Source organism: Chrysochloris asiatica, unplaced genomic scaffold (assembly GCF_000296735.1).
Source record: "Chrysochloris asiatica unplaced genomic scaffold, ChrAsi1.0 scaffold00047, whole genome shotgun sequence".
NCBI lineage: Eukaryota > Metazoa > Chordata > Mammalia > Afrosoricida > Chrysochloridae > Chrysochloris > Chrysochloris asiatica.
The window spans coordinates 13,834,719-13,847,757 of NW_006408565.1; the positions used below are offsets into that span (position 1 = coordinate 13,834,719).

Genomic DNA, 13,039 nt, shown 5'->3' on the forward strand with positions numbered 1-13,039 from the left:
GTTTTGGTGTTTTATAGAGTGTGATTGTAGCTTGGTTATATGGCAGCAGTTGCTGACTCTTCTTGTGTAATTTATGGAGATAGAGAGTCCTCCAAAGGTCAAAGGGGGAGCATATAATAGCAAAACAGCACCAGCGAAAAAAAGACATGAGAAAACAAACAAACAAACAAACAAGAAACAACAGCAACAAAAACTAGACTGAATACTACAGTCTCTAATCACAGAAAAGGAGTGGTGGGAGAGAAGAAAAAAAAAAAAATCTGTAGCTTAATATGAGTATGACTTTAATGTCCTCTCTTCAGCCTCCTGCTTTCAAAACTGCCTGAGAGGTATCAAGATGCCAGTGTTGGTTGTTATGCTATACCTCAGGCTTTAATTTTCGGCCTGTTTTGTTTTTAAACTCTCTTTCCCTCTCTACAGCCCTGTCCTGCTCTTTCCCATTTTAAATAAAAAACAAAAGACAAACAAGTAAAAAACCTTCAGGGCCTGCTCTTGGGCTGAGTATCTGTGCGCATGCGTAGCAGAAGAACCCACCAGTAGTGAGGGTGGAGGGTGTTCACTCTCTCAGGCTCCCCCTCTAGTCACCAGAATGGAGGTGGGCAAACAGTGGGTGCACCAATGACCAGATACAAAAAAAAAAAAAAAAAAAAAATATCAGAACAAAGCAAAACTGACAAAGTGTGTTGTCCACCTTTGCTCCAAGGTTTCTGTGGCATTTTTCCATGATGTTTCTGCTCCCCCGTTAGGTCTCTCCCAGTATGTCGGCTCTGGGCCTCTGAGCCCAGCTGGACAGATTCAAAAGTACATGACTTTTTACTTCAGCTTCAAGTTCAACAATCTTTAAGCCTTCAAATTTTCAAAATACTCCTATCTCTGTGGTTCCGAGTTTTGGAGCTCTGCCCTGCATCTGCTTTGCCTGGTATTCTGTGGTATTGCTGATGGTGAACTTCCCTGCACCTCTACCCTACCCGCCATCAAGCTCTGCCTCCCGCCTTTAACATTTTGATATACTTAGTTCATTGTTGTTTTAATATTGAATTATTCATCTTGGTTGTTAAACTCTTTGGGCACCCCCATATATATTTTTTTAAGCTTTTTATTGTGGATTGAGTGAAAGTTTACAGGAAATATCATCAGTTTTACATTCAACAAATCATACACCTTGTTTCATTACAATGATTATAATCAGTACCATCAGTTGACAGTATTTCTCTCTATCCACTTTAGCTTTTTAAAAAATAAAACAAACAAAAAAACCATTCAGGCATATATATAATAATTTATTTCTCCAAAGGGCATATTCTGCAAGTCTGCCTCCTGGCCACCAGCTCTTAGTCCCTCTCTTCTTAGTCCTTGAATCTAGAGTCCTCAGCCACTCACCCTCTCAATGCCCCAATCTCTGCCTCCATCTCTGGCACTGCTGCTTCTCTGGATAAGGTCCCGCATTCTGCTTGTGTGCTTCTCTCTTGATGATCCTAGGGTCCTCTGTTTCTGGACTGTAAGATTAACCACTCCCCTTTTTAAAACAAAACTTCTACCTTTATAATTGTGACAGTCACAATTAGTCATGATAACAATTATTCATTATTGAATCTTACAAATCTTATCCCCATCTCTTTTCACCAGACCCATCTAGACAAGATGACAGCTATTCAGTGGGGACACTTTCTTTCCCCCCTAAACTCCCTCTTGAAACCTTGTAAGCCAGTCACTTCGTGCCTTTATCACCCCCTCATTTTAGGTAGCCAATGTCTTAGTTACCTGTCCCTATCTACCCTGTGTACAGAGGCGATAGCATTGATACTTGATGTGAAGACTCCTTCCCTCTCTGTTGGTATTTAGAGTAACTACCGCTCTGAGTGTACGTCAGGTTCATCATGAAGATGTATCTTCTGTCACTGTAGCTGTTCCAGTCTGCTTGTCCTTTCTAGTGGGAATGTCCCACCTCACAAGGTTCTGGATGGGACTCAGGATATCACCTTAGGTCCTGTACTCTGTAAAGGCTTGTACCCTCTTGTATTTTGCACTTGAATTGGTGCCTCACTTGCCGACCTCCTCCCAGTCCTGATTCGAGGACCAGAATTGCTGTCAGCATCAGGAGACTATAGACATGTCAGTGGGTTTAACTTGGTTTTTAAAAGTTTTGTTCAGAAATTTTTTTTTTTTTACAAGAAATACATATAATGCATAAAGAATGGCTAGGACCAAAGTTGAGGGAGATGTTGAGAGGTCTGCCTGCTGTCTTCTGTGACCTGAGTCCTTGACTGAACCCCAACAATGATAGTTAAACCAGCCTAGACCACCACCACCCCTATTTTATAGTCAAAGTAACTGTGGCCTAGTGTCGTGGAGTAAGCCTGCCCTCCAAAACAAACAAACAAAAAGCACTGATTTGTTCTCTAGAGAAAATAAAGGTCCTGTTTTGTAGTGTTTGTCAATTTCTATGGTGTAAATAACACCAACCATGTCCCAGTTCAAGCTACCAAATAATATCAGGGTCCGCAGAGCTGGGAAGAGATGCGAATACCTTTTTGTAAGCTGGATCCAGGGAAAGGGAGTTGGTCCAGAGTTAGGGGCAGAGCTAATACAAATTATCAGATCACGTGGCCCCCAGCCCTGCCCTCCGCTGCATGGTGCTCATCAAGGTCACCATGGGCCTGACTCAGGACTTTTTTATCTAAGGTGAAGTTGAGGATCCTAAGGTGGTAACCTTCAGTGCTGTGGGACTGTACAGGGTCAGAGCTCTGGACATTGAGATTCCACTGCCTTCCAGGGTGGGACACCTCTGCTTCCCCAATACTCAGCACCTACCACCTTCCTGCAAGTCCAGAGAAGCCACTCCCATGATAGAGCCAGAGGGCCTGGGACAGAGGGGAGACCCCATCTAAAAAGATCAAAAAGGAAGTCTCATCTTCCTTGGCCTGTCTCCCCTAAAGACTTTCACAAAAGGAACAAGAGTACCATTTGAAGTAATACATAGGTATAATTTTATTACTAAATACCACATGAGTATACAAAATGCATTAATAGTATAACAGCTAAAAAAATAGTCCAAGAAATGTGAAATACACATTTTTTGAAATGATAAAAATATATCCATGAAAATATAAAATGTTGCATATATATACAATATATATATATATAACATAAATGAAAACTGTAAATAAGAAATGTACACAACAGTGAGTGGGCACAGGGGAGTTTTATACAGCAGTGACATTGTTCTAGTAGATTAGCTTGAGTATTTACATCTTGGCGTGAAGAAGTCCATGAGATAGACTGTTTCCATTGTAGTGTCTTTAAGTCATTTACACTGAAAACAAGCGCTCTCAAGTTAACTGACCAAAGGCTGAGAAATCCTTGACCTGAAGTTGGCGGAAGATGGTGAAGTTGCTGGCACTGCACTGTCCGGAGGGAGGCTCTGTTTTCACCACCTGAAGAGGGAGTCTGCAGGAGACCAGAGTGAACACAGGAGGAACCAGTGTGCTGGGAACCCGTTCACCAAGACGGCAGAGTCCCTGCCAGCAGGTACTGGCAGGAAAATCAGGAAGTGAAGTCAAGCAGGAGATGGGGTTTCAGATCCGGAGACTGCCAAGGCCTGACATCTGTGAGTTTGTGACTAAAGGGTTTCTTCCCTCAGGGAAGGTGTTCAAGTAACAGCATTGAGGCATGTGGAAAGGTTGTGTGTGGCATGGGGCCACTTTCCAGCTGGCTCCTTGGCTGGAGCCTGTTACACCAAGAGGTCCTAGGGCTTGGGAGTTATTACAACTCCTTAAGGATGATCTGAATCTTGCCATCCAGCTCCCCCATGTCCAGCAGGAAGGCGGCATGGTTGCTATAGTGCTGAATGATGTTGTTATCCATGTTGACCAGGATTCTGGAAGAGAAGAGGAGACGTGGTTGGACCCTCTATATGACAACCATGATAGGATGGTTACTACCTATCGGTGCCTAAAGTGTTTCAGGCACTTCTCAAACATTCTCTCTGACCCTATTAACAATCCTGTAGGTGGATATTAACAAAATCTCTTTCCAGGAGGCATCATGCCCAAGTGACCAAACCACAACTCCAACCCAAGCCTCCAGTAACCATACCCACAACTGCTTTTGCCAGATTCCTCTCTCCTAACATACAAAAGCAGTGCCATTCTGGTGTGATGCTGTAGGTAGGGCAAGCACTGGACTGCTAACCACAAGATCAGTGGCTGAAACCTACCAGCTGCTCCTTGGAAACGTGATTTAGGGTTGCCATGAATTGGAACCAACTCAATGCCAGGTAACATGATGTGGGGAAATGTCTGCTTCCTGGGCACCAGGCCACACAGAAGAAGACTTGGACACAGAGTGTAAGTGGGAGTCCAGGAGGTATGCTTGGTGGCTCAGTGTCATTGAGTTCAGTGGGCTGCAAGGTGTCACTCAGGAGTGCCTGCCTGAACCAGAGGTGGGTCCCACACAAGCGCCCCTGTCACAGTTTCATTCCTTTGAAGGCAAATTCTCAGGGGGATGATGCTATGGTAGACTGGAGTGGCTTGGCCCTTCCTCTCTCCAGGCTAGAACCTGGAGCCAACCACAGGAAGACAAAGCCTCCAAAGCCATGCTCCCTGAAGAGGGCCCAAACCATCGTTTATCTCAAAGGGTCTATTTCTAGGAGCTCTGGTAGCGTAGTGGTTATGAATTGGGCTGCGAACCTTAAGGTCAGTGGTTCGAAACTACCAGCTGCTCCGCGGGAGAAAGATGAGGCTTTCTACTCCCGTAAAGATTTACACCCTCGGAGACCCTGCACAGGGTCGCTATGGGTCGGAACTGACTCGAAGGTACTTAACAACAACAACAATTGCCCTGATGGACCCACCGAGATGTGACCTGAACAGATCACATCAGCTGTGCCTTTGTTTCTTCCCTGCTAAGTCATCTGGGCATATGATGCCCTGGGTATCACCGTCCACCCATCATCCATTCCAGCATTCTCTAAGCCTTTCTATGTATAGGGCCCATTCCAAAAACCCAAGCCACACAGAGAGATAGATCAGACCTCAACAACCTAGATTCTCACAGCGACTGGGAGAATGCATTCTTATAACCACATTACTCTAGTTTATAGATGGAAAGCTGAGGTTCAAAAAAGCAAAGTCATATGTCCAAGTTCACACAGTTAACAGATGGCAGAGGCAGGATTTGAAAGAAGAAAACCGCAAGATGTACCAGTTAGGAAATAGCCTGGGTAAGGCAGGCAGACTCTGCTGTGGGGTGGGGGAGATTTTCAGCGGGGCAGCAAGAGGATGAAGATCCTGAACAACTGACTCCATGGTCTGTTAAAACCATGCGGAGGAGGGGCTGTGGCCTTGCCCCCTACCCACTCCCCCCACCCCCCCACCCCGCCAACTCCATCTCCCTGAGTTCCCGCAGGAGGAAGGTTTGAGTGCAGGCCAAGGCGTCATCACAGGCTTGTGTCCCCTCAGGTCCTGTTAGAGCGCCTTTCTCTCACACAGGTGTCTGTCTGGGGGTTTTCTGGGTCCATTTCAGAGTGACATTTATTGGGTACTTCTAGGTGCCGGGCACTGTATGCCCAGTGTGAGCAACTGGAAAGCTGTCTCCCTTCGCCCCTCAGCACAACCTCCCCAGGCCAGAACTCACACCTTCGGCCCTCATCACGTTCAGAGGTCAGTGCTGACAGAACCTTGTCAGGATTGCTACCACCAAATGCAGGCCTCTTGTCACCATGTCACTCCCAGCTGCTCTCAGGAGCTGTTCTGGTGCGCAGTAAGCCCCTGGCCCACTGCCAGCAAAAACAGTGTATTTGCTAATCTTTCAAGCACTCAGTGGTGCTTGTAAAGCTGATTGTATCTACCTTTGTCCAGAGGACTTTGGAGAGGGTTTTATGAAAATAAACTAGGCCACTGATTAGAATTTCCTGTTCTTCAGATGAGGAGTCCGCCTCGGAGGGAGGTGGCCCATGAGCCTAGCCTCTCCCCTCCGGAGAGGGTTTTTGGGGAATAGTCTCAATTCAGGCATTTCAAATGATCCTGGGCTGAGGTTTTCCTGGCTGGGTGTGTGTGTGTAAGGGGCTCATCCAAAGGGCTGCTGGGTGATGTTAGCTCTGCCCTGGGCTGGGGGGCTGGGCCAATACACTGGCGGGCCTGACTGACCGCAGCTCTAACTTGCACATTGCTTAGCGGTTAGAGGACCGAGCAGGAGGCCTCAGAGGCTTCAGACAGGCTTGGGTTCTTTCTGCCAGTTACTAACTCTGGGATCCTGTGACTATTCAGACACTTGGTTTCCTTATCTAGTGAAGGATGGTGGTAGTCACACAAAGCTTACATGGTCAGAGAGATGATGCCTGGGAGTTCCCTAGCCCAGCACGCCATCAGTGGAAGTGATCCTAGTTAGGTCTTAAATAGTTGGTTGGGGCTTAAGGGAAAGATCTGCAACTTAGCCAGTGAGATTGGTGGGGGGTGTCCTGTGCACCCCTCATACTGCCTACACACATACACCAGGACAGTTCCTGGCCCTTTGGCCTGGCCTGTGGGAGATGTGGAGGGGAGGGCTGATGCAGGTGGGTGATGGTACTGAAAGGGGAAGTGGAGCTGGGCTTGTCTGGGCAGAGCAGAGCCTGCCCTCAGCCAAGAGGTGGGTTCAGCTCCAGAGTGTGTGTGAGCCCCAGTTGGAAACCGAAACCAAATGGAGCTCTTCCCAGGGGCTGCAGATACCAACTCTGCACTCATCTGGGGAAGCTGGGTGGGAACTAAGGAGGGGGGCTAAAGGAGGGAGGAAAAGGAAGAGGCCCAGCCCTAGGGCCTGACTACATGGGCTTCAGGGGAGCATGGAACCTGCCCACTCTGGCAATTCTTCTAAGAAGGAAAACCCACAGACAATAGCCACTGCATAAGTTTCTGGTCACCCTCCTGGGGCTACTAGTGAGTAGAGCTGGAGCTAACCTGTCCAGTGCTGTCGGCTTGGTGCCATTGGCAGGGACTCCCCTCCTGCCCAGGAAAGGCCGTAGGCTCTGACCAGGGGCTGAAGCCGAGGAGAGAAGAGCAGAGTGGCGGCCTCACCACTAATCCCAGTGGGTTATGCACTTAGTGTTGACACCAGGAGCATTGCTGGATGTCGACACAAGGCCCAATGACAACACCCTTTCCAGATCAGTGAGTCACTGGTAGCACGAGCTTCATGCCCTCCGACTCTGCCAGTAGCAGCAGCACTGCTGAGCCCTCCGGCCTCTGATGCTGGTCCTGGACATAACTTATTGCCTCCGAGACTCCATTTCTCTATCTGTAAATATGGTTGGTGGTATTGCTTCATAGTGTGATTGTGAGGGTTCGGTGAGATATGCTCAGTGCAGTATCTGGCACCTGGTAGATGCGCAAGTGAAGGCATGCCATCATAATTACTATCATCATCATCAAATGACTTGCCCAAGGTTATCCGACAGTAGGCTTCAGACTTGAACCTAGGCCTTCTGACTTTGGCCTTAACCTTCCTCGTCCACCCTAGGAGGTCATGTATATTGGCCCTTCCACAAGTCCCCTACCCATCCTTGCCAGCAGTGACCAGTACTGGCCTCAGGCTGATTGGGGGCTGTCCACCTGGCTCCTCATTCCACTTGCCAGCTCTGAGCATCAATCAGGTCTGGGCAGGGACTTCCTGCACCTTCGCTTTAGAGAGAAAGGGGCAGGTGGAACTGTAGTGGACACTTACCCTCGCTTGCATTTCTTATAGACTTTGTAAATGTTCTCTTCAGGGAACCCATACTTCTCAGAGATCTGGAAAAGAACAATAGGAGGATTCATTGTCTGTTGCCAAAACTGTGCTGTTGTTTTTCCTTTTTAAAAAATGTAAATTTTTTATATGACTTTTTAGTTGTTGATTATGAAAATAACCAGGAGTCCAATGGACTAATGGAACACGTGGACATGTCTCCATGACCCTGACACCGGAAGAACTAGCTGGTGCCCAGCTACCACGAACTGCTCTAAAAGGGATCAGTTAGACGGTCCTGGATAGAGTAGGAGAAAATGTGGAACAAAACACAAACGTTTTTTAAAAACAACATGACCAGGCTTACTGGTCAGAAAGAGACTGGAGCAACCTGAGACTACGGCCCTCAGCCACCTTTCAGGTCTGGAAAGGAACTCATCCTTGTGGCCCAATTTACAGCCAAGCAGTAGATAGGTATATAGAGGGGACAACAACCCAATAAGGTGTGCTCACTATGGAATGGTCAATCATTCAAAAGTAAACAGGCAACAGTTACCTAAGGACCAAGTTGAGAAGGGATGGGAAGGAGGGTGGAATGGAAACAGAACCGCAGGGAGGAAGTGGGTAAGTGTTGCTGCATGAAGGGGATTGTAATCATGGACATGAAACAAAAGTGTCTCATCTCTTGACTGTAAAACTGATGACCTTGTCTGTAAACCTTCACTGAATTCACAACAAAAAGTTCAAGAAAAAAAAAAAAGTAACCAGGATTTGGAAAGAGTCCTACCCAGTCAGTCATAGATGACAAAGCAAAACTGGGAAAGATTCAGATTTATAAAATGTGTGTGTACCAGAACCCTAAACAGGATGAGACAACATCATGGATGGATATCCTGCTAGACACACAGTCTCGCGCTTAGAAAACACAGGCAGTATATGTGCTGTATATTAATTGAGACTGTTGACCAGCAGATGTGGACACAATCAATGATGATGCCCAGCTCAAAGAAGGTGACAGACCTCATCATTTTGCATGGGTGTTGCTCTCCACAGTCCCAGCAATAACATACTCTCCTGTGTCAGGATCCTGAGAGAGCTCACTATGCCTCTTCCAAATGTTGGTCTGTAATGTTCCCCATCCCAGTTATCATTTTGGTACACCTATATCGTACACATTCACGTCTGTTCTGATTTTGCTGCTATGACTGAACTGGTTCAAAGACTGGAAAGCGGTACATACCCATATTGTGGAAAACCAGAAAAGGAAAATGGCAATACTTTATAATCTTGTTTCTCAGAGATAAATACATGAAACATCTAAGAGAGCTCCTGGCATGCATTAAGACCTTGAGAAGAGGCTATTTAGAACTTGTTGCTATTTAGAACTGGAGCCATGGGGGTTCCCCTCCTAGGCAGAACTCTTATCTCCATTTCATGGATACGAGCAGGTTACGTTCCAAGAGGATAAGGTACGTGTTCGAATCCAGGTTCCGACTCCATCACATTCCCAAATGTTAGTGTTCATTCTGAAGATGTGGAAACAGTGACCTGGGGTTGAGTGACCTGCCCGGCCTTACATGGCCAGAGTCAGTCTAGTGCTCCTGGAGCTCCCAGAGTTCCTGCGGGTGCAGACAGATGGATGCTGGTCCCAGCACTACCATCTCGAGCTGTGGTACACCTTGCTTCTCTGAGCCTGGTTTCTGGTTTGTAAACTAGATGCAGTAATAGAAGGTGCATACAGGTTGGTTCTGCACAGGAACTGAGAGGATCAGGTGAGGTGCTCAGCCCTGTTCCTGGCCCATGGCATGAGCCTCACAGAGAGCTAGCATTGCTGCTGGCTGTACTGCAGGAAGAAAAGGCCCCAGACTTCATGTTATTGGTGAGTGGCTGGAAGCTACCAGGAAGACCAGCTCAACTTAATCTAGGAATTATTTCTAACTATTCTTTGTACAAGGAGTCCTGGTGTGACATGGTGGGTTAATGCGCTGGACTGCAAAATTGGTTTGAATCTCAAGGTCGGCAGTTCAAGCTCACCAGTTGGTGTTGTTAAGTGCATTCGAGTCGGTTCCGACCCATAGTGACCCTGAACAGGGTTTCCGAGGCTATAAATCTTTACGGGAGCAGAAAAGCCTCATCTTTTTCCTGTGGAGCAGCTGGTAGTTTTGAACTGCTGACCGTGTAGTTTGCAGCCCAATTCATAACCACTATGCTACCACAAAAACACTATCCAGGCTTGCTATGAGTTGGAACCAACTTGACAGCACTTTACAACAACAATTGTTGGTACAAAGACAGCATCATGGGCTCTCTAGGACACAGTGAGCTCTCCGTCTGGCATGCAAGCCAAGGGTAGGTACCCACTTGGAGGAGCTGTCTGGAGAAGGGGCAGCGGCTGCCGTATCAGACAGTGAAAGTGGCAAGAAGCAGGCCCTGAAACAGCCCACAAAACAGACCAAAGAAAGGGACGTGGAAGATGAGGATTTCAAACAAAACCAAAAAGAGCAGGAGAAACCTGAGTTTAAAGTGGAGGTTTTCAGGAAGGGCCCATTGGCCACAGGTGGAATTAAGAAATCTGGCAACAAAATAAGGGGTTCTTTGTGACTGAGGCAGTGGTGACCCTTAAGCCATTCCTGTTTAAACACCTGGATGCCCTGCCACCTGTAGTTAGAATGTATTGCTGTCTTGGAGCCTGTTGTACATTTAAGAACAAACTTTTACTAAAAAAAAAAAAAAAAAAAAAGATGAGATCAGACAATGGTTTGTGTCTGTTGTTCTCACTCAGCCACTCCTATCTCAGCTGTGTGGTCAGAGTAAACCGGCTCCAGGATCCTACCAGAGTCTGCTCTTCGGTCTTTGATATGCCCAGAATTCTGGAGCACTTGGAATTAAGTCAACTCATTTGAAATAAAGTAAAACACTGCTTAGGAAGAAAAAGGTCAGGCACCTAATGTGGCGCTGACCCTTAAAAGTACTGTCCAGCAGAAAGATTCTGAGTCTATAACCTCCTGACATAGATGGCCTTCTGTGAGCCCAGCTTCCTGGGGTTGCTGTCAGGCAGGGCTCACGACATGTAAAGAGTAAAGAGAAGAGGCAGCGAAGCAGAGTGGAGAGAGCGTGGGCTGGAATCCCAGGCCTGTCACTTCAGGCCAGGCAACCTTGGCAAGTCAGCTAACCTCTTGGAAGCTCAGTTTCCTGGTGGGGAAAGGTGATAATGACAACAGCTCCCAGTTCTTGGGGCTGTTAAGAGAATGTGAGGAGTTAGCAAATGCAAAGTGCCTGATGAAAAGTCTGGCATATAGTGGGGTCTTCCGTCCTAGCCGCACTGAGGTTAAATCATTTGGCTGCTAATCAAAAGGTCGATGATTCAAATCCACCAGCCATTCCTCGGCAGGAAGATGTGGCAGTGTGCTTCCATAAAGAATGACAGCCCTGAAAACAGCATGGGGCAGCTCTACTCTGTCCTGAGGGCCGCTACGGGTCGGCTTCCAGTCGGTGGCAGTGGGTTTGGTTTTGGGGGGGGGGGGAGGGTGTCTAATGTTGCTGTTTAATTCATTTTCCCTTCCCCAGCCCGAGATCTGGGATCTTTCCTTAGTGGTTTGACCGTTCAGCACAGCAGACCCTATTGGAGTTTTGTTTGCTCAGTTTTCAGCTGAGCCACAGCACTTGCTGTGGGTTTGTTCAGGGCTGGGCTGTTTCACCAGCTCTCTGGCAGTTTGGGGGCTTAGGGGAGGCCTTCTGGGGCCTCACTGTCCACACTTGGCCTTCTGACACCCCGGTCAGTGCCCAGCCAATCACAGGCAGGGAGAGTGGGGCCCCTGGAAAGACAACAGAATGTGTCTGGGCCGGGCCTTTTTGGGTTTCATTTCCATTAAAATAAAAACAGGTTTGCAAAGCCAACAAAAAGCCCTATCCTGTCAGACTGCAGCCATCAGATTACAAGATTTATGGTGTATATGACTCCCAGGGTGGGAGATAACATCACAGAGCTACACCCCTCCAGGTGACTCCCCACGGCCCCCCAAATGGGGTGGGAGAGCTCGACCACCTGAAAGCAAAGATTCCAGAACATTCCTTGCTGAGCCTTCCCGTGGGAAATCAGAATTGTGTTATGAAAAGTGAGGCAGGGGCATCCCACACAGAGACCCGGTCTGGCCAGGGCTGAGCGGGGGTCCACAAGGCTTCTTACCGCATGCCGCAGCCCCTTCAGGTCTGGGGTCTTCAACATAAGCGCATCAAACACCTCCTCCGTCTCCCTCCGCACGTACAACAGAACTGAGGAACAAAAGGGGGTTTTTAGTGGTGCGGGAAGGAATAATGAGTAGGAGATAGCTGAAGAATATTGTTAAGTGCCGTCAAGTCAGTTCCAACTCATAGCAACCCTGTATAGGGTTTCCGAGGAGCGAATGGTAAGATTGAATTGCTGACCTTGCAGTTCAAACTGACCTTGCAGTCTAGTGTTTATCCTAAAGCACCACACCTAGGACTCTATCTGGGAAACAGGGGAAAACTTAAATACTATTTTAACAGATGGTTGTTTTCTACAAAGAAGGTCAATTCATGTTGAGGGTCTGCCTTGTTGGTGGAAACAGCCCACCTGGTTCTGCAGCCCCCACATGGCTTCTGAGATTCTCTACTAACCTGGGCGGGTTGAATCCCCACCATCTATGTGACCTTAGAAAAGCTGCTTAAGCACCATGAGCCTCAGTTCATTCATTTGTGAAACAGGGGTGAGGGTAGGGGGGGCTCTACCTGTGATGCTGTAGGATAAGCACTGGACTGCAAAGTCAGTCTGAACTGCAAGTTCAGCAGTTCAAACTCACCAGTTACTCCTCAGAAATCCTATACAGGGTTGCTATGAGTCGGAACAACTCAATGGCACGTCACCACCACACCCCTAGCTCACAGAGTTGTGAGAACTGATGATGTATTATTGGAAAACAGCACAACACAAGGCTCCATTTGTGGCCGTTGCAGACTTCTGATCTTAGCTGCTAGCTTGGGTTTTTCCTGATTGACAGCTACAGCCCCTAGAGGTTAGACCCTGGGGGCCAGCTAAAGTCACAGAGCAGAGCGTCAAAGCTAGAAAGCCAGACATCCTTATCCCAGCCACTCCCACCCCCACTTGGGAAAGTCACAAGCCTGCTGACCACCAGCTGACCCAGGACACCGACCCCCAAGTAAGGACCAAAGTGGCAGCAATTTCCAGCCAGCTCTGTGGCTGTCTCTTCAAGCACCCAGGTGCCCTCCTTAACTTTCCCCATTCCCAAGACTTGGCCCAAACCCAGCACCTCCGGCCTGGGCTGGCCCTGTCACTGGGTGACTGCTAGCATCAGTGTCTCAG

General features: G+C 47.7%; 1 protein-coding gene across 1 annotated transcript in view; it reads right to left on the reverse strand.

The window, feature by feature from the left end:
* Positions 1–3,762: 3,762 nt before the first annotated feature.
* GRHL3 (grainyhead-like 3 (Drosophila)) overlaps positions 3,763–13,039 on the reverse strand; it is a 37,977-nt gene continuing 28,700 nt past the window's right edge. Inside the window, exons 14-16 of the mRNA XM_006862293.1 lie at positions 11,885–11,970; positions 7,699–7,763; positions 3,763–3,877 (exon numbers count right to left, since the gene is read on the reverse strand). Coding sequence (XP_006862355.1) covers positions 3,763–3,877; positions 7,699–7,763; positions 11,885–11,970 — 266 coding nt within the window. The remainder of the gene's footprint in view (positions 3,878–7,698; positions 7,764–11,884; positions 11,971–13,039) is intronic.